Source organism: Panulirus ornatus, chromosome 52 (assembly GCF_036320965.1).
Source record: "Panulirus ornatus isolate Po-2019 chromosome 52, ASM3632096v1, whole genome shotgun sequence".
Taxonomy (NCBI): domain Eukaryota; kingdom Metazoa; phylum Arthropoda; class Malacostraca; order Decapoda; family Palinuridae; genus Panulirus; species Panulirus ornatus.
Genome location: NC_092275.1, coordinates 11,163,066 through 11,183,955, shown reverse-complemented (window position 1 = coordinate 11,183,955; position 20,890 = coordinate 11,163,066). Strand labels below are relative to the sequence as shown.

General features: G+C 40.1%; 2 protein-coding genes across 4 annotated transcripts in view; both read left to right on the top strand.

The window, feature by feature from the left end:
• LOC139764975 (uncharacterized) overlaps nucleotides 1–16,489 on the top strand; it is a 57,584-nt gene extending 41,095 nt beyond the window's left edge. For both annotated transcript variants that reach the window (XM_071692026.1, XM_071692027.1), the window contains exons 3-5: nucleotides 12,304–12,488; nucleotides 15,449–15,542; nucleotides 15,874–16,489. In XM_071692026.1, coding sequence (XP_071548127.1) covers nucleotides 12,352–12,488; nucleotides 15,449–15,542; nucleotides 15,874–16,017 — 375 coding nt within the window. In that variant the 5' untranslated portion in view covers nucleotides 12,304–12,351 and the 3' untranslated portion in view covers nucleotides 16,018–16,489. The remainder of the gene's footprint in view (nucleotides 1–12,303; nucleotides 12,489–15,448; nucleotides 15,543–15,873) is intronic.
• A 3,848-nt stretch (nucleotides 16,490–20,337) lies between these two features.
• LOC139765062 (uncharacterized) overlaps nucleotides 20,338–20,890 on the top strand; it is a 92,181-nt gene continuing 91,628 nt past the window's right edge. For both annotated transcript variants that reach the window (XM_071692162.1, XM_071692161.1), the window contains exon 1: nucleotides 20,338–20,388. The gene's annotated coding sequence lies outside the window, so the exon portion shown is untranslated. The remainder of the gene's footprint in view (nucleotides 20,389–20,890) is intronic.

The window sequence follows — 20,890 nt, the reverse complement described above, 5'->3', positions numbered from 1 at the left end:
CAAACCACCTCTCACCACATATTGTCTTCATACCTCTCATTTCCAGCAATTCCACCCTCATGCGCACATCTCTATCACTTAGCCCACGCCTCGCAACCATTCACGTTGTTGTGAACCATATTCTTCAAAATACCCATTTTTTGTTTTTCCGAGATAATGTTCTCGGAACTTCCCACAAATTTTTCAGGCCCCCCAAAATTTTCGCCCCCTCCCCCTCCCTATGATTCACTTCCGATCCCATGGTTCCATCCGTGCCAAATCCACTCCCAGATATCTAAAACATTTTCACTTCCTCCAGTTTTTCTCACATAGTTATATTATATTATATTTAATATATTATATATATATTATATATATTTATTTATACATATTTATATATATATATTTTTTTTTTTTTTTTTTTTATACTTTGTCGCTGTCTCACGCGGTTTGCGAGGTAGCGCAAGGAAACAGACGAAAGAAATGGCCCAACCCCCCCCCCCCCATACACATGTACATACACACGTCCACACACGCAAATATACATACCTACACAGCTTTCCATGGTTTACCCCAGACGCTTCACATGCCTTGATTCAATCCACTGACAGCACGTCAACCCCTGTATACCACATCGCTCCAATTCACTCTATTCCTTGCCCTCCTTTCACCCTCCTGCATGTTCAGGCCCCGATCACACAAAATCTTTTTCACTCCATCTTTCCACCTCCAATTTGGTCTCCCTCTTCTCCTCGTTCCCTCCACCTCCGACACATATATCCTCTTGGTCAATCTCTCCTCACTCATTCTCTCCATGTGCCCAAACCATTTCAAAACACCCTCTTCTGCTCTCTCAACCACGCTCTTTTTATTTCCACACATCTCTCTTACCCTTACGTTACTTACTCGATCAAACCACCTCACACCACACATTGTCCTCAAACATCTCATTTCCAGCACATCCATCCTCCTGCGCACATCTCTATCCATAGCCCACGCCTCGCAACCATACAACATTGTTGGAACCACTATTCCTCAAACATACCCATTTTTGCTTTCCGAGATAATGTTCTCGACTTCCACACATTTTTCAAGGCTCCCAAAATTTTCGCCCCCTCCCCCACCCTATGATCCACTTCCGCTTCCATGGTTCCATCCGCTGACAGATCCACTCCCAGATATCTAAAACACTTCACTTCCTCCAGTTTTTCTCCATTCAAACTCACCTCCCAATTGACTTGACCCTCACCCCTACTGTACCTAATAACCTTGCTCTTATTCACATTTACTCTTAACTTTCTTCTTCCACACACTTTACCAAACTCAGTCACCAGCTTCTGCAGTTTCTCACATGAATCAGCCACCAGCGCTGTATCATCAGCGAACAACAACTGACTCACTTCCCAAGCTCTCTCATCCCCAACAGACTTCATACTTGCCCCTCTTTCCAGGACTCTTGCATTTACCTCCCTAACAACCCCATCCATAAACAAATTAAACAACCATGGAGACATCACACACCCCTGCCGCAAACCTACATTCACTGAGAACCAATCACTTTCCTCTCTTCCTACACGTACACATGCCTTACATCCTCGATAAAAACTTTTCACTGCTTCTAACAACTTGCCTCCCACACCATATATTCTTAATACCTTCCACAGAGCATCTCTATCAACTCTATCATATGCCTTCTCCAGATCCATAAATGCTACATACAAATCCATTTGCTTTTCTAAGTATTTCTCACATACATTCTTCAAAGCAAACACCTGATCCACACATCCTCTACCACTTCTGAAACCGCACTGCTCTTCCCCAATCTGATGCTCTGTACATGCCTTCACCCTCTCAATCAATACCCTCCCATATAATTTACCAGGAATACTCAACAAACTTATACCTCTGTAATTTGAGCACTCACTCTTATCCCCTTTGCCTTTGTACAATGGCACTATGCACGCATTCCGCCAATCCTCAGGCACCTCACCATGAGTCATACATACATTAAATAACCTTACCAACCAGTCAACAATACAGTCACCCCCTTTTTTAATAAATTCCACTGCAATACCATCCAAACCTGCTGCCTTGCCGGCTTTCATCTTCCGCAAAGCTTTTACTACCTCTTCTCTGTTTACCAAATCATTTTCCCTAACCCTCTCACTTTGCACACCACCTCGACCAAAACACCCTATATCTGCCACTCTGTCATCAGACACATTCAACAAACCTTCAAAATACTCATTCCATCTCCTTCTCACATCACCGCTACTTGTTATCACCTCCCCATTTACGCCCTTCACTGAAGTTCCCATTTGCTCCCTTGTCTTACGCACCCTATTTACCTCCTTCCAGAACATCTTTTTATTCTCCCTAAAATTTACTGATAGTCTCTCACCCCAACTCTCATTTGCCCTTTTTTTCACCTCTTGCACCTTTCTCTTGACCTCCTGTCTCTTTCTTTTATATTTCTACACTCATTGGCCAATTTTTTCCTGCTATAAATCGTCTCCAAATGCATCTTCTTCTCTTTCTCTAATACTCTTATTCTTCAATACTCTCTACACTACACTTTATAAACAGCACACCTCCCATCTTCTATGCCACAAGACTTGCTTTTGCGCTAATCCATCATGATTTCCCTAATATACTATCCAATTCCTCCCCTCCCTTACTTCCCATTGTTCTCTCCTTTTTCCATTCTGTAACAGTCTCTCCTGGTACTTCCCCACACAGGTCTTCCTTCCCAAGGATCACTTTCTATCACATACTTCTTCACAACCTACTTCATCCTCATTTTCTGAAAAACCTGACTAATCTTCCACCTTAGCCTCCACATAGATAAATGATCAGCATCAATCAGTTGCACCTCTCAGCACTTTATCATCCAATAGTCTATCTTTAGTCGGACTGTCTATTAACTCGAAGCTTAACGCTCTCTGGCCAGATATCACCTCTTTACAATCTTGTATATTATGTTTATATCGCTTGTTTTAATCCTGGTATTACATTCATAAGTCATTGTTCTGCACTTTTTTATACAAGCTTTCAACCATTTCCATTTTCCAACAATGTACACCAATTGCTTCAAATTATTTTCCCTCAATCTGCACATACTCTCCTTGGCATTCAATACCCATCACTATTCCCGGTCTCGTGCTTCAAAATCCGCTTAACACACTAATTTAGCTGCTCCCAAAACTTTCTTGAATCTCATGAATATTTCTTCTCATGCCAAGGTGCTTTTGCACAAATTATCACCCTACTCTCTCTTCTACTTTCTTTTTTTTTTACCCTTATTATTCGAGAATTTATTTATTTCATTCTATCACATACTCACTTATCCTGTTTCAGGTGTATTGCTTAACTCCTTCCCTTGCTCTTGTGTCCTCTCAATAACCCCTGACTTCACTCCCCAGCATTTCCAAACCACTCTTCCCCTTTACCCTTGAGCTTAGTTTCACTCAGAGCCAAAAATACATCCAGGTTCCTTTCCTCAAACATCTACCTTTTCTCTCATTTTTTTCACATCTTGGTTAATCCACACAATTTGGCACCCCACTCTGAGCCTTAGAGGAGGATGATCACTCACCGCGTGACTCCTTCTTCTGTTTCCCATTTAGAATGTTAATACAAGGAGGGGAGGATTTCCGGCCCCCGGCTCCCGTCACCTCTTGTCGCTTTCTACGACACGCGGAGGAATACGTGGGATGTATTCTTTCACCACTATCCCAGGGATTAATATACATTATATATATTAATATACACACACTCACCACACATATGCATATTACACACACACTCTAACATAGATATACATATGATAAAATGTAAGATGAAACAATTAGAAAACAAACTTTAAGCTTGAAATGATATGAAAAAAAATGAATGCACATAATGGTTCAACCACTGGCTCATGGAAAAGTAAAATGTACAATTATTCACACTGTTTAGATCTATATATTATATAGATATTATATATATATATTATTATATATGTTATTGGCTTTGTGACTGTCTCCCGCGTTTGCGAGGTAAGCGCAAGGTAACAGACGAAAGAAATGGCCAACCCCCCACCCCCTTTCACTTGTAGATACATTCGTCCTCACAAGGCTAATATACATACCTACATCAGCTTTCCATGTTTATACAGACGCTTCTCTTGCCTTGATTCCAATTAATTATACTCTGACAGACGTTCAACCACGGTATAACCCACATCGCTCCAATTTCACTCTATTCCTTGCCTCCTTTCACCCTCCTGCATGTTCAGGCCCCGGTCACACAAAATCTGTTTCACTCCATTTCTTCCACCTCCTATTTGGTATTCCTTCTCCGCGTTCTCTCCTACCTCCGACTCTATTCCTATTGGTCAATCTTTCTAACTCATTCTCTCCATGTGCCCATCCTATTCAATACACCTATTCTGCTCTTCAACCACGACTACTTTTTCATTTCCATACTCATTCTCTATTTCACATTAAGTACTTACTCGATCAATCCACCTCACACCACATCATTGTCCTCAATCATCTAATTTCCAGATCATCAATCCTCATGAGCAAACTCTATCCTTAGCCCACGACTCGCAAACATTCAACATTGTTAGGAACCACTATTCCTTCAAACATACTACATTTTGCTTTTTCCCAGATAATGTTTTTCGACTTCCTCTTTTTTCTTCATGTGATCAAAGAATTTTCGCCCCCTCCCACACTAAGACCACTTCCGCTTCAATGGTTCCATCGCTGCCAAGATCCACTCCAGATATCTAATACACTTCACTTCTCCAGGTTTTTCTCCATTCAAACTCACCTTCCAATTGACTTGACCCTCTACCCTACCTGTACCTAAAAAACCTTGCTCTGATTCACTATTTACTCTTAACTTTCTTCTTTTCACCACACTTTACCAAAACTCAGTCACCAGCTTCTGCAGTTTATAACATTGAATTTCACCAGCGCTGTTTCATCAGCGAACAACAACTGACTCACTTCCATTGCTCGCTCATCCACAACAGACTTCATACTTACCCTCTTTCCAATACTCTTGATTCACCCTCCCTATTTAATAGTTTAATATTTATAATATATTTTATATATATATATATAGACTTATATATATATATATATTTATATTAGATATATATTGATAGATTATATATTATATATTTTTTTTTTTTTTTTTTTTTTTTGCTTTCTCGCTGTCTCCCGCGTTTGCGAGGTTAGCGCAATGGAAACAGACGAAAGGAACTGGCCAAAACCCCCCAATACTAATGTATATACATACGTACCTCACAGGAAATATATACATACATACAAAGCTTTCCATGGTTTACCCAAGACGCTTCACAGCCCTGGATTCAATCCATGACAGCACGTTCAACCCGGTATACCAACAACGCTCCAATTCACTCTATTCCTTGGCCCTCTTTCACATCATGCATGTTCTGGGCCACGATCACACAATATCTTTTTCACTCCATCTTTCCACATCCATTTGGTCTCCCTCTTCTCCTCGTTACTCAATCTCCGTCTATTTTTTTCCTCTGGCTCAATCATTTCCTATCTACTTCTCTCCATTATTTGCCCAATCCTGTCAAATAATCCTCTTTCTGCTCTCTAAAACCACGCTCTTTTTATTTCCACTAATTTCTCTTACCTTACGTTTACTCACTCGATCAACCACGCACACCATTACATTGTCTCTATATTCTTTTCACTGACATCCCATCCTCTGTGCTCCACTATATGCTTAGGCCCTCGCCTAGAAAACCATACTACAATTGTTGGATTACCACTTTTTCCTTCAAACTTTAAGTTTTGCTTTCACGACGCATAATGTTCTACGTCTTCCAAATCATTCTTCTTGGCTACAGGAATTTTCGAACACTCATCCATCCCCTTTTGATCCACTTCCGCTTCAATGGTTAATCACAGCATGAACAGATCCACTCCCAGTTATCTAAAAAAACACTTTGACTTCTCAGTTTTTCTCCATTACAAACTACACATCCCAATTGACTTGTCAATCAACCTACTGTACCTAATAACCTTGCTCTTATTCACATTTACTCTTTACTTTTTCTTTCACATCTTTTCACTAACTCAGTAACCTGCATTCAGAAGTTTCTCATATGATATCTGCCACCAGCGCTGTATAATCAGCGAACAACAATCTGACTCACTTCCCATATCTCTCTAATCCCAAACAGTCTTAATACTTGCCCCTCTTTCCAAAACTCTTGAATTCACCTCCTAACAACCCTTACATATAACAAAATTAAACGAACCATGGAGACATCACAACACCCCTGCCGCAATCCTAAATTCACTGAGATAACAGGATTTATATTTATATTGATATATTATTTATATATATATATATATATATATTATATATTATTTTTTATTTATATATTATATATTTTTTTTTATATATATATATAAATATATATATTATATATGAGAGTTTGGGAGTTGAGGAGTGTTTCATAATTTTAGGGGAAAAATTAAATAGTTGTTCTGGAAGGAGGTAAATAAAGTGCGTAAGGACAAGGGAAGCAAATGGGAACTCAGTGATGGCGCAAATGGGGAGGTTTGATAACATGTAGAGTGGTGATGTGAGAAGGAGATGGAAGTGAGTATTTTGATGGTTTGTTGAATGGTTTGATGATAGAGTGGCAGTTATGGGTGTTTTGGTTCGAGGTGGTGTGCAAAGTGAGAGTGGTTAGGGAAAATGATTTGGTAAAAAAGAGAAGAGGTAGAAAAGCTTTTTACGGAAGATGAAAAGCGTATAGGCAGCAGGTTTGGATGGTATTGACAGTGGAATTTATCAAAAAAAAGGGGGTGACTTTATTGTTGACTGGTTGGTAAGGTTATTTAATGTATGTATGACTCATGGTGAGGTGCTGAGGATTGGTGAATTGCGTGGAATAGTGCCATTGTTACAAAGGCCAAAGGGGGGGTATAAGTGTGTGTGCTCAATTTACAGGGATAAGTTGTGTTGTTGAGTTTTATGGTAAATTATATGGTGAGGATATTGATTGAGGGGGTGAAGGCAATGTAAAGAGGCATTGATTTGGGGAAGAGCAGTGTGGTTTCAGAAGTGGTAGATGGATGTGTGGATCAGTGTTTTCTTTGATGATTGTATGTGAGAAATACTTAGATAAGCAAATGGGATTTGTATGTAGATTTATGGATCTGGAGAAGGCATATGATAGAGTTGATAGAGATGCTTCTGTGAAAGGTATATGAATATATGGTTGTGGGATGGCATGTTGTTAGAAGCTGTGTAAAGTTTTTATCGAGGATTTTGCCTACGTTGTTACGTGTTGGAAGATGAGGATGGTGATCGGTTATCTGTGAATGTAGGTTTTGCGGCAAGAGGTGTGTGATGTTCCATGGTTGTTTAATTTGTTTATGGATGGGGTTTTTTAGGGAGGTGAATGCAAGAGTTTGGAAAGGGCATGTATGAAGTCTGTTGGGGATGAGAGAGCTTGGGATGTGTGTCAGTTGGTGTTCGACTAATGATACAGCGCTGGTGGCTGATTAATGTGTGTATGAAAATGCAGAGTGGTGGACTGAGTTTGGTATAGTCGTGTGAAGAAGAAAGGTAAGAGTAATGTGAAGTAGAAGCAAGGTTTTTAGTACAGTAGGGTTGAGAGTCAAGTCAATTGGGAGGTGAGTTGAATGGAGAAGAAAAACTGGTGGTAGTGAAGTTGTTTTTAGATATTTTCTTTGGGGAGTGGGATCTGGCAGCGGATGGTAACCATGGATGCGGAGTGGATCATAGGGTTGGGGGAGGATAGGGTGGGCGAAATTAGGGAGACTTGAAAGAATGTGTGGAAGTCGAGAACATTATCTCGGAAAGCAAAAATGGGTATGTTTGAAGGGTATAGTGGTTCAACAATGTTGTATGGTTGCGATGGCGATGGGCTATGGATAGAGTGTGCGCAGGAGGATGGTTGTGCTGGGAAAAAGGATGATGTTTGAAGGTAAATGTGTGGTGTTGAGTGAGATGTTGGTTCACGGTGTTTTGATCGAGTAAGTTTCGTAAGGGCTATAGAGGTGATGTGTGGGGAAAAAAAATGAGGCGTGGTTGATGAGAGCGAAGAGGGTGTTTTGAAATGGGGTTTGGGCACATGGATGGAGAATGAGTGAGGAAAGATTGACCAGTGAATAATGTGTCGGAGGTGGAAGGGATCGTGGAGAAGAGGGAGACCAAATTGGAGGTGGGTAAGTTGGAGGTGAAAAAGATTTTTTTGTTCGGGGCCTGAACATGCAGGTTGGAGGGTGAATGGAGGAAGGAAATAGTGTGATTGAGCGATGTTGGTTTTACCGGGTTGACGTGCTGTCAGTGGTTAAAATCAAGGCATGTGAAGCTCGGGGTTTACATGGAAAGCTGTGGGGGGTATGTATATTTGCGTGTGGGGGACGTAGTATATACTTGGTTTTTAGGGGGGGTTGGGCCCATTTCTTTCTCTGTTTTTTTTGCGCTCCCGCAAAGGGGGGTGACGCGACACAAGCAAAAAAAAAAAAAAAATTATTTTTTATTTTTTTTTTAAATAAAGGATCACATTTTGCGCGTAAATCAAGATATTCTAGAGTCCACGGGAAATGAAACAGGGAAAAGCCAATGCCTTTGGGGAATAATCACTTCTTCGGGGGAAAAAAAGAAAAAAAATAATCAGTTGAATACACGAAGAGACGAGCTAGGATTCCATTTTAAGCTTTTTTTTATAAGTTTATATAATATAATTTTTTTTTTATTTTATTTTTATATATAATTATTTAATATATATTTTTTTAATATAAGATAATATACATATATTTTATATAAAATTTAAATTTAAATTATATTACATTTAAATATATATATATAAATATATATATATTATATTTTTTTAATACATATATTTTTATATTTTTTATTATATATTTTAAAATTATTATAGTTAATTTTTTATATTTTATTTATATAATTTTATATATATATATTAAAACCAATAAATTATAATATTTTTTATATAATATTAATTAATTTTTTATTTATAATATATATAAAATATTTAAATATTAAATATAATATATAATCTTGTCTTTCTTTCAAACATTTGCCATTTCCCGCGTTACGGTTGCTTTAAGAACAGAACTGGCCTTGGGGGGTTTTCCCAAAAAGGCCCCTTCTCTTTTTTTTTTTGGAAAATTTAAAAAAAAAAAAAAAACGAAGGGGATTTCCAGCCCCCATAAACCCTTTTAGTCGCCTTCTACGCCCACCAGGATTACGGGGGAATTTTCTTTCTCCCCCCCTATCCCCAGGGATTATTTTTTTTAAAATAAATATATATTTTTATATAAATAATTTTAATTATTATATATATTATGGTGGGTTGATTAGAAAGGGAGTGTGAAAAAGTAAGGATAGTAAAAGAGAAGGTGAGAGGCATTTGGGACGATTTTTGCAGGGGAAAAAATGAAATTTAATGGGGGAAAAAGATAAAAGAATGCGGTGGGCAAGAGAAAGGTGCAAGAGGTGGGAAAAAAGGGGGGGAATGGAGTTGGGGAAGAGTTTCAAATTTTTGGGAGAGATAAAAAGAGTTCTGGAAGGATAAATAAGTGGAAGACTGGCAGCAAAAGGGACTTTATGAAGGGCCAAATGGGGAGGGGATTACAAGTTGTGGGGGGTTAGTAGGAATGGAGTGAGTTATTTTTGAGGGTTTGTTGGTGGGTTGTGATTTGAGTGGCAGTTTTTTTGGGGTTTTGGTCGAGGTGGTGTGCAAAGGCGGGGTTAGGGAAAATGGTTTTGGGAAATTAAAGGGAGTAAAAACTTTGCGGGAAAATCGAAAGCCGGCAAAGGGCGGTTTGGATGGGATTTCAGGGAATTTTTTTTTTTTTAAAAGGGGGTGGGTGTGTATTGTAAAGGTTGGTTAAATTTTTTTGTATGTTTGACTCATGGTGAGGGGCCTTTAGGATTGGCGGATGCGGATAGTGCCAGTACAAAGGCAAGGGGGGTAGGTGGTGCTCAAATTACAGAGTATAAGTTTTTGAGTATTCTTTGGTTTAAAATTTTATGGGAGGAAAAGGGTTGAGGGGTGGAAGGAAAGTACAGGCATCAATTGGGGAAGAGCAGTGGGTTTCAAAGTGGTTTAAAAGTTTTGGTCAGGGTTTTGCTTGAAGAATTATGTGAAAATATTTTTTAAAAAAAAATTTGGGTTTGTATGTAGCATTTTTGGATGAGATTCTTTTTTAGTTGTTAGGTGCTTTGGGGTTTTTAAGAATTTGGTGTGGGGGGCAAGTTGTTAGAAGCATGAAAAGTTTTATCGAGGAAGTAAGCTGTGAGGTGGGAAAAGAGGAATGATTGGTTTTCGTGGGGAAAAGTAGGTTTGCCGCGGGGTTGTGATGTCTCATGGGTTTTTTATTTGTGTTTTTGGGTGGGGTTGTTAGGGAGGGGAATGCAAGGTTTTGGAAAAAGGGGGAAGTTGAAGTTGTTGGGGATGAGGAGTTGGGAAGTAGTCTTTTTCGTGATGATCGCCTGGTGGCTTAAATTCAGGTGAGAAACGCAGAAGTGGGGGGACTGATTGGGGGAAAAGTGTGTGAAAGAAAAAAGTTAAAAAGTAAATTTGGAATAAACGGGTTTATTAGGTACAGTAGGGTTAGGGTCAATTTTTTTTGGGAGGTGATTTTTGAATGGAGAAAAAGGGAGTGAAGTTTTTAGTTATATGGGGTAAATTTTGGAGGGGTGGAATCTGGAACGGAAGTGGATATTAGGGTGGGGGAGGGGCGAAAATTCGGGGAGCTTGAGAATGTGGGGAAGTCGAGAACTTTAAATCTCGAAGAAAAAAGGGTTGGTTTTGAAAGGAAAGTGGTTCCAACAATGTTTTTTGGTTTGCGAGGCGTGGACATGGATAGAGTGTGGCAGGTATGGATGTGCTGGAAATGAGATTTTTGATGGACAATGTGGGGGGTTGTGAGGGGGTTTTGACGGGGGAAGTAACGAAAGGGGTAGGGATGTGTGGAAAAAAAAAGACGTTGAAACAGAAGAGGGTGTTTTGAAAGGTTTGGTCAAGGGAAAGGAATTGAGGAAGTTTAAACCAAGAGGATTATTTTGTCGGAGGTGGAGGGACGAGGAGAAGAGGGAGCCCAAAAATGGTGGTGGAAAGTGGGGGTGAAAAGTTTTGTTTTGATCGGGGCCTGAACATGCGGAGGGGAAAGGAGGGCAAAGAATAGGTGAATTGGCGATTGGTTCCCGGGGGTTGAGTGCTTCATGGATTGACAGCTTGTTAGGGGGGGGTTGGACCATTTCTTTCGTCGGGTTCTTGCGCTACTCGCAAACCGGGAGTCAGCGCCCAAAGCAAAAAAAAAAAAAAAAAAAAAAAATTTATTTTTATTTTTTTATAATATTTATATATAATAATAAAAAAATATCTATGGTGGTTTTGTGTGTGGTGTAGGGGAATTTGAGGGGGCTTTTCTGCGTAATCACTTGTGAAGTCTCGTCTGCAAACATAAAAAAAAGAAAAATTTTAAGGCTCGTGTGATTTATTTTATATAGGTCAAACGTTGGGTGCTTGTATTAACCAGAACAAAATTTTCTCAATAGGGGTTTTAATACATTTTTTACAACACCAGAGCCTCTTACTTGGGGGGGGCCTCGGTGGTGCTTTCACTTTCGATAAGGACTCGACAAGGGGGGTTTTTCCACATTTCACCTTGGTCTTCGTGGGGGGGGGGTTGGCTCAAAACCCACCTTGGTCTTGTTGGTGGAGGTACACAGTCGATTTGGTTTGTCTCAAAAGAAATTCTTACCATCCTCTAGAAAAGTGACAACAATTAGTTAGACAACTTCACGTATCCCCAAATCAGACAAAAAGTTTACCTAGCCTCAAGGGGTTGGGCCGAGGGTTCCTAGAGACCAAATCTCTCTCCCACCCTCTTCAGTCTCTTCTTGCAAGGTTTCCCCTCACTTTCGAAAGACCACAGTCCTCTCACATGTAGACGGCATCACAGTCGTATCACTACATCCTAACATTGCCCTAGTAAGAACAAAAATGCAACACTACATTACACAATAAAAACATTGGCTTACTCTTAACACAATATCTGCATCACCTCTATGACGCTATTTCATTTCTCTCCAGGTGCAGAATCGACTCAATGACAAATGCATCATATTTCTTCATTAAAGCCTTCAAGTTCCGTTCTCTCTCTTATCCTCTTTCGTTTTGTCAGTGTGTACCCTTAATAATGTAATGATCTTACACCAGCACATTATCGAGATTGCTCTCCCAAAAGTTTGTTTAATGAGAGAGTTTCTTGCCAGTGCTCCTCGCTACGCTTCGCCGGCAGTTCTAGTTGCCTGAACTGTGAGATGTGGGAGCTGTACGGCGGAAGCTGGTTCACTGGCAGCGAGGCTTACGGCACCGTCAGCGTCACCTCTCTGGGGTCTTTCAGCGACAAGACGAACTCCATTATTATCATTGGCAAATCTTATTGGACTTTTTACGAGTGAGTCACACACCATCATTTTCATATGATTGGTATTTCTGAATCTTTATTAGACATTAGAATCATAAAATTCCTTGCCGATTCTGCATTTTCAGAGTACATCCCATCAACGCTATATATATATATATATATATATATGAAATGGTTTGGTCACATGGAGAGAATGAGTGAGGAAAGATTGACCAAGAGGATATATGTGTCAGAGGTGGAGGGAACGAGGAGAGGTGGGAGACCAAATTGGAGGTGGAAAAATGGGGTGAAAAAGATTTTGAGTGATCGGGGCCTGATCATGCAGGAGGGTGAAAGGCGTGCAAGGAATAGAGTGAATTGGAACGATGTGGTGTACTGGGGTCGACGTGCTGTCAATGGATTGAACCAGGGCGCGTGAAGCGTATGGGGTAAACCATGGAAAGTTGTGTGGGGCCTGAATGTGGAAAGGGAGCTGTGGTTTCGGTGAATTATTACATGACAGCTAGAGACTGAGTGTGAACGAATGGGGCCTTTGTTGTTTTTTCCTAGCGCTACCTCGCACACATGAGGGGAGGAGGGGGATGTTATTCCATGTGTGGTGAGGTGGCGATGGAATGAATAAAGGAAGACAGTATGAATTATGTACATGTGTATATATGTATATGTCTGTGTTTGTATATATATATATATATATATATATATATATATATATATATATATATATATATATATATATATATATATATATATATATATATATATATATATATATATATATATATATATATATATGTGTGTGTGTGTGTGTACATTGAGATGTATAGGCATGTATATTTGCGTGTGTGGACGTGTATGTATATACATGTGTATGTGGGTGGGTTAGGCCATTCTTTCGTCTGTTTTCTTGCGCTACCTCGCTAACGCGGGAGACAGCGACAAAGCAAAATAAAATATATATATATATATATATATATATATATATATATATATATATATATATATATATATATATATATATATATATATTTAGACACCCCAATCTGAGCCTTCGAGGAGGATGAGCACTCCCCGCGTGACTCCTTCTTCTGTTTCCCTTTTAGAAAGTTAAGATACAAGGAGGGGAGGGTTTCTAGCCCCCCGTTCCCGTCCCCTTTAGTCGCCTTCTACGACACGTGAGGAATGCATGGGAAGTATTCTTTCTCCCCTATCCTGGGGATCGGGGAGAGATATTTAGTATGTTTGAGGAAAGGAACCTGGATGTTTTGCTCTGCGTGAAACGAAGCTCAAGGGTAAAGGGGAAGAGTGGTTTGGGAATGTCTTGGCAGTAAAGTCAAGGGTTAGTGAGAGGACAAGAGCAAGGGAAGGAGTAGCACAACTCCTGAAACAGGAGTGGTGGGAGTATGTGATAGAGTGTAAGAAAATAAACTCTAGATTCATATGGGTAAAACTGAAAGTGGAGAGATGGGTGATTATTGGTGCATATACACCTGGGCATGAGAAGAAAGATCATGAGAGGCAAGTGTTTTGGGAGCAGCTGAATGACTGTGTTAGTAGTTTTGATGCACGAGACCGAGTTATAGTGATGGGTGATTTGAATGCAAAGGTGAGTAATGTGGCAGTTGAGGGAATAATTGGTATACATGGAGTGTTCAGTGTTGTAAATGGAAATGGTGAAGAGCTTGTAGATTTATGTGTTGAAAAAGGACTAGTGATTGGAAATACCTAGTTCATATACCTAGTATGCGTATGTAAGTAGGAGAGATGGCCAAAGAGCGTTATTAGATTACTTGTTAATTGATAGGCACGCGAAAGAAAGCCTTTTGGATGTTAATGTGCTGAAAGGTGCAACTGGAGGGATGTCTGATCATTATCTTGTGGAGGCGAAAGTGAAGATTTGTAGAGGTTTTCAGAAAAGAAGAGAGAATGTCGGGGTGAAGAGAGTGGTGAGGGTAAGTGAGCTTGGGAAGAGGACTTGTGTGAGGAGAGACTGAGTACAGAATGGAAAAAGGTGAGAACAAAGGACGTAAGGGGAGTAGGGGAGGAAAGGGGAGTATATAGGGAAGCAGTGACGGCTTGCGCAGAAGATGCTTGTGGCATGAGAAGCGTGGGAGGTGGGCAGATTAGAAAGGACAGTGTATGGTGGGATGAAGAAGTAAGATTATTAGTGAAAGAGAAGAGAGAGGCATTTGGACGATTTTTGCAGGGAAAAAATGCAAATGACTGGGAGATGTATAAAAGAAAGAGGCAGGAGGTCAAGAGAAAGGTGCGAGAGGTGAAAAAGAGGGCAAATGAGAGTTGGAGTGAGAGAGTATCATTGAATTTTAGGGAGAATAAAAAGATGTTTGGGAAGGAGGTAAATAAAGTGCGTAAGACAAGGGAACAAAAGGGAACATCAGTGAAGGTCCCTGAGAGAGAGAGAGAGAGAGAGAGAGAGAGAGAGAGAGAGAGAGAGAGAGAGAGAGAGAGAGAGAGAGAGAGAGAGAGAGAGAGAGAGAGAGAGAGAGAGAGAGAGAGAGAGGAGCCGAGATCCTTAGCTAAACGTCATATGAAATATAAGTACATTCATAATCTAACAATAATTGCTGACTCTATTTATTACAAAATATATCAGCACCAAGTATCCTAATTTCCTGTCAACATAAGCCTCATCAACATATTCATGTTAACATTATAGTCATTACGTGTGGCAGGGATCAATATTGGGATCGACATTCTTTCTTATATGTATCCACGACATGGATATAACATATATCCACAACATGGATATAATATTTCCACGACATGGATATAATATTTCCACGACATGGATATAACATATATCCACAACGTGGATATAATATTTCCACGACATGGATATAACATATATCCACAACATGGATATAATATTTCCACGACATGGATATAACATATATCCACAACATGGATATAATATATATCCACGACATGGATATAACGAAAATAAAACCTGATGATATTATTATCTTCCTCAGAGGTTACTCGTACTCTGGGAAGAGCGTGTGTCTCTACGCCAATCGTCATTTAAGTATGGGGAACCAAGATCTCGATTTCGGTAGCTACCCCTACGTGAGTATTACGTCTTGAGGAGTAAGTAATTGGCTTGGTCCTGAGGATTCAGGTTAAACACATAAGACTCCCACCTCTTTGAATGTGTTGCTTGGGAATGAGTTTATATCTACATTTTGGGGTACCATCCACTAAACAGTAGCACCGTTTGAGAACACTACTTGTGTAATACTGTCGGTACAGAACTGTTAGAGAACACCATCTGTTTACTACTGTAGGTTGAAAGTGCTATCCTAAGTTGGGCTAACTGCCTCGCCGTACAAATCGCTTACACGTCACTTAAAGACGACAGCCAAAGCAACAAACTTAAGCTAATGTGTTCTTGTTGCAGGTCACCTCCCTGGGACTCTCAAACAACGCCATTCGATCAGTGAGGAAAGGATGTTATTCTAAGAATGTGGTGGCGCCCCTCGAAGTCGAAGCCCTTCAGATGACGAACGACACTCTAGTTTTTGCTGTTCCTCCTCAGAAATGAAGAAAAGAAAATGGCGATAGTAGTACGAGGACGAGCTTACTAAAGGACGGACTCCAGAAGCCATCCATCACTGCTGGCTGTAAACCAGTTTATTCATAAACACATATGTAAAATCTACTTGTATTTGTTTCTTTGTTGTTCCTGAACACGCTGATTGGGGTATCATTGTGTTGATCATGGCTTTCTTAAGGGAGTAAGACATTCAAATGGGGTAGTGGTTGTGGTGCGTGTTGTTAATTGTGTGACTGTAAAGTGTTAGTGCTGCTAGTGTTCGTCCCGAGTTGCAGGTGGTAGAGAAATCTTTCTTGCAGTGACAATTGCATCATAAAATGTTGCTTCGTAAGGGGGATGAGTGAGTGCAGTACTTGCGGAAGATGAAATCGCAGCAATTACTTGTAAGAACTATGTTTGAGGTGTAAGCATATTATTAAACAATCTTCATAATGTTTTCAAATAAATCCTACAAAAGTGAGGTATTTTCTTTGTTAAATGTACCTTATTCTTTTAACGATAAGTGAATCAATAACGATAAGTGAATCAAGAAAATATGGTTGAAACACTGATTATTGTCATGGATCCTGCACCACCGGTGTGGGATCTCTTTCCTGAAACTACATTACTAACACCGAACACGGCCAACAATCCAAATGATATATATATATATATATATATATATATATATATATATATATATATATATATATATATATATATATATATATATATATATATATATATATATATATATATATATATTTTCTTTTTTTTTTTTTTGCTTTGTCGCTGTCTCCCGCGTTTGCGAGGTAGCGCAAAGAAACAGACGAAAGAAATGGCCCAACCCACCCCCCCCATACACATGTATATACATACGTCCACACATGCAAATATACATACCTACACAGCTTTCCATGGTTTACCCCAGACGCTTCACATGCCCTGATTCAATCCACTGACAGCACGTCAACCCCGGTATACCACATCGATCCAATTCACTCTATTCCTTGCCCTCCTTTCACCCTCCTGCATGTTCAGGCCCCGATCACACAAAATCTTTTTCACTCCATCTTTCCACCTCCAATTTGGTCTCCCACTTCTCGATCCTTCCACCTCCGACACATATATCCTCTTGGTCAATCTTTCCTCACTCATTATCTCCATGTGCCCAAACCATTTCAAAACACCCTCTTCTGCTCTCTCAACCACGCTCTTTTTATTTCCACACATCTCTCTTACCCTTACGTTACTTACTCGATCAAACCACCTCACCACACATTGTCCTCAAACATCTCATTTCCGGCACATCCATCCTCCTGCGCACAACTCTATCCATAGCCCACGCCTCGCAACCATACAACATTGTTGGAACCACTATTCCTTCAAACATACTAAAAAAAAAAAAAGATTATATATATATATATATATATATATATATATATATATATATATATATATATATATATATATATATATATATATATATATATATATATATATATATATATATTTATCTTATTTTGCTTTGTCGCTGTCTCCTGCGTTCCCGAGGTAGCGCAAGGAAACAGACGAAAGAATGGCCCAACCCACCCACATACACATGTGTATACATAAACGTCCACACACGCAAATATACATACCTATACATCTCAATGTACACATATATATACACACAGAGACATATACATATATACACATGTACATAATTCATAGTCTGCCTTTATTTGTTCCCATCGCCACCTCGCCACACATGAAATAACAACCCCCTCCCCCCTCATGTGTGCGAGGTAGCGCTAGGAAAAGACAACAAAGGCCCCATTCGTTCATACTCAGTCTCTAGGTGTCATGTAATAATGCACCGAAACCACAGCTCCCTTTCCACATCCAGGCCCCACACAACTTTCCATTGCTTACCCCAGACGCTTCACATGCCCTGGTTCAATCCATTGACAGCACGTCGACCCCGGTATACCACATCGTTCCAATTCACTCTATTCCTTGCGCGCCTTTCACCCTCCTGCATGTTGAGGCCCCGATCACTCAAAATCTTTTTCACTCCATCTTTCCACCTCCCATTTGGTCTCCCACTTCTCCTCGTTCCCTCCACCTCCGACACATATATCCTCTTGGTCAATAGTTCCTCACTCATTCTCTCCATGTGACCAAACCATTTCAAACACCCTCTTCTGCTCTCTCAACCACACTCTTTTTATTTCCACACATCTCTCTTACCCTTACATTACTTACTCGATCACACCACATATTGTCCTCAAACATCTCATTTCCAGCACATCCACCCTCCTCCGCACAACTGTATCTATAGCCCACGCTTCGAAACCATACAACATTGTTGGAACCACTATTCTTTCAAACATACCCATTTTTGCTTTCCAAGATAAAGTTCTCGCTTTCCACACATTCTTCAACGCTCTCAGAACCTTCGCCCCCTCCCCTTCCCTGTGACTCACTTCCGGTTCCATGGTTCCATCCGCTGCTAAATCTACTCCCAGATATCTAAAACACTTCACTACCTTCAGTGTTTCTCCATTCAAACTTACCTCCCAATTGACTTGTCCCTCAACCCTACTGAACTTAATAACCTTGCTCTTTTCATATATACTCTCAGCTGTCTTCTTTCACACACTTTACCAAACTCAGCCACCAACTTCTAGAGTTTCTCACCCGAATCAGCCACCTGCACTTTACCATCAGCTAGCAACTACTGACTCGCTATCTAAGTCCTCTCATCCATAACAGACTGCATACTTGCCCCTCTCTCCAAAACTCTTGCATTCACCTCCCTAACAACCCCATCCATAAACAAATTAAAAATCCATGGAGACGTCACGCACCCCTGCCGCAAACCGACATTCACTGGGAACCAAACACTTTCCTTTCTTCCTACTCGTGCACCTGCCTTACATCCTCGATAAAATCTTTTCACCGCTTCTAGCAACTTACGTCCCACACCATATACTCTTAATACCTTCCACAGAGCATCTATATCAGCTCTATCTTATGCCTTCTCCAGATCCATAAATGCTACATATCTCCAGATCCATAAATTGCCACATACAAATCCATCTGTTTTTCTAAATATTTTTCACTCACATTCTTCAAAGCAGACACCTGATCCACACTTCCACACACGGCTTCTGAAACCACTCTGTTCTTTCCCATTCTGATGCTCTGTACATGCCTGCACCCTCTCAATCAATAACCTCCCATATAATTTCCCAGGAATACTCAACAAACTTATGCCTCTGTAGTGTGAACACTAACCTTCACCCCCTTTGACTTTGTACAATGGCACTATGCATGCATTCCGCCAATCCTCAGGCACTTCTCCATGATCCACACATACATTGAATATCCTTACCAACCAATCAACAACACAGTCACCCCCTTTCTCAATTAATTCTACTGCAACACCGTGCAAACTCGCCGCCTTGCCGGATTTCATCTTCTGCAAAGCCCTTACTACCTCTTCTCTCTTAACCAAACCATTCTCCATGACCCTCTCACTTCGCACACCACCCCGACCAAAACACCCTACATCTGCCATTCTATCATCAAACACATTCAAGAAACCTTCAAAATAGTCACTCCATCTCCTTCTCATTTCATCATTACTTGTTATCACTTCTCTACTTGCCCTCTTCACCGATATTTTCATTTGGGTTCTTGTCTTACTCACGTTATTTACCTCCTTCCAAAACATCTTTTCACTCTCCCCAAAGTTCAACGATACTCTCTCACCCCATCTCTTATTTGCCCTCTTTTTCAACCCTTGCATAGACCTTCATTAATATCAAGGTTACAATTCTTTGTGTAACCTTAATATTCGTGAAGGTCTATACAAATTGGATAGCTTTATTGTTGATAAAATTTTTTAACATTTCCCCTTCTTGTCCACACAATGAGTTAATTTTACGCTTGTTGCCTGACTCGAACGCACCTACATTTGGATAGTCACTTGTTTACCAAATGACGTCCTAGCTACGTCTCTTCGTTGTATATCAACTGACTTTAATATTTCTTTCTTGCATCTCCCCTGATGATGTGATTATTACACGAAAGTGCACTTGGGAACTTATCGTGTTTCATTTACTTGCTTTCGACGAGGCTTAAATACCTCGTATAAAGCACTCTCTTGCCGCCTGTCGGTCCTTGGCGATGGGTCGTGGCGACTGGTGGGTGATGAGGATGGAGTAGTTCAGTTGTTATGGTCTGATGCAGGATACGTGGTTCATGATAAACAATACAACAGATGTTTGCTTCGACAGGTGTTCCGCTCTTCCCTCACAATTCTAGTGTCATAGTGAGCGCGGAGGCCTTCCAATACGCACTTTAAGCTACGGATCCACCCAGCAGCAGGTTTGTGTCATTCTAACCCAACACACAACTTATTCCAGTCTTAGGTTAACGCTCTCACTTCATCATCTGCAGACGCTGCTTCATGCTTCACAAAGTTTACAAAGTTGATTATCATGATCTTGATTACGTACAGACATCTTCCGTGGTGATTATGGAAATCCCCTACACTCCTGGCTTTCTGGTCTCAAACATATTATCTGTATGGTTGTCACAGTGATACCAGGTCACATGTGCGAATATGACTGTTAGAGATTACGTCGTTGACTGTTTCTTTAACAATATATATATCTTCAATATGTTACATCGGTAAACAGTGTGTGACCATGGTCTAGTAAGTCCTTAACATATTGGGTTCCTTATTACACTAAACATTCTCTTAGGTCCTTTTTCTTGATCATCGTTAATCTCACTTTTCTTCAAACATTCCTTCTTGAGTGCCTTGAAAATGGACATTCATATGACTAATCAAAAGTGTCCTTACCCACCACTGTTAGATGGATTT